This window comes from Etheostoma cragini, chromosome 4 (genome assembly GCF_013103735.1).
Source record: "Etheostoma cragini isolate CJK2018 chromosome 4, CSU_Ecrag_1.0, whole genome shotgun sequence".
In the NCBI taxonomy this organism is placed as follows: domain Eukaryota; kingdom Metazoa; phylum Chordata; class Actinopteri; order Perciformes; family Percidae; genus Etheostoma; species Etheostoma cragini.
Window position 1 is genome coordinate 716,813 of NC_048410.1, and position 1,221 is coordinate 718,033.

General features: G+C 47.8%; 1 protein-coding gene across 1 annotated transcript in view; it reads left to right on the top strand.

Annotated features, from left to right (window-relative positions):
- Positions 1 to 1,221, top strand: part of LOC117943373 (dedicator of cytokinesis protein 3-like) — a 168,834-nt gene that overhangs the window by 142,587 nt on the left and 25,026 nt on the right. Inside the window, exon 26 of the mRNA XM_034869456.1 lies at positions 78 to 257. Coding sequence (XP_034725347.1) covers positions 78 to 257 — 180 coding nt within the window. The remainder of the gene's footprint in view (positions 1 to 77; positions 258 to 1,221) is intronic.

The following is a 1,221-nucleotide window of genomic DNA, read 5'->3' on the forward strand; positions in this document are numbered from 1 at the left end:
GTGTGTGTGTCTGTGTGTGTGTGTCTGTGTCTGTGTGTGTGTGTGTGCGTGTGTGTCTGTGTGTGTGTGTTCTGCAGCATCATCCTGACCACTGCTCAGTACCTGTCTCCTGCTCTGCACAAGAACTTCACAGAAGCCGAATTTGACTTCAAGGTGCGTGACTTTACCTGGCGGACACACACTCGTAGACGCACACACACACACACCGCTGGAAGTCATGTAGCCGCGCATGGCCAGCTCTCTATCTCCACAGCACTGTGGAGTCTAGCTACACCACAGATGCATTCTGGGATAGGAGGAAAAAACGCTCTGGGTTATTTGCATTGTTGTTGGTTGCATTTCATCGGTAAAACTTAAAGATTTTGTGTTCACTCAACTTAAAACGTGGGATCCTTGTGGCCAAAATCCTCTCAGCCCGTCTCCTCGGCCTGTGTCTTCGTCTTCCGCACTTTCACAGGCGGTTTTGTACATACTGCAGAATACATAATTAGGCGCACTTCATGCTCCCCCTTCCATCTCTTCATAAGAAACTCCCACTTCCCCCTTCACCCTCCCAGGAATGCATATGCATGACATGAAAAAGCGCAATTTGCCATTTTCATTCCCCCCTTTGACCTCAGTACGGCCTGTTGGTACACACCTCGCCACGCTTTTACACACACGACACAAACACGCCTGAAGAGGGGACAACAGCGCTACATCTTGCCCTGAGAGTGGAAGGTGATGTTAGGCTGCATCCTGGACATGTACTTCCATTGATCCGGACTACAGGAATCTTTCTCTTTCTTTCTCCGTTCACTGAGCTTTAAAACACAATGCTTTGTGCGTTTGACTTCACCTCAACATCATTTGGCAGCTTCAGCTGTGAGCAGATCAGGAACATCACTGTTGAACTTTAATGTATTTTTTTTGGTGTCGTGGATTTGGGATCTTGTCTTCTGTCACCATAAGTATAGTGCTGAATCTCTGTTTTACATCATTGCTCTGTGTTAACTTTCAATGATAACATGCTGGATACCCCCCCTTCTGCCCCAGAGAGGGGGGGTATTCAGCATTTAGCGACCTTCAGTCAGAAACATCCCTGTTATGCAACAACTTCCTCTAAGTGAACCAGCTGAGTGCACAAGAGGGAAGAAGAATGTGATCTCAAGAGGGCTCAAGGCCCTCATTTACCACCAGGAGAGAGAGAGAGAGAGAGAGAGAGAGAGAGAGAGAGAGAGA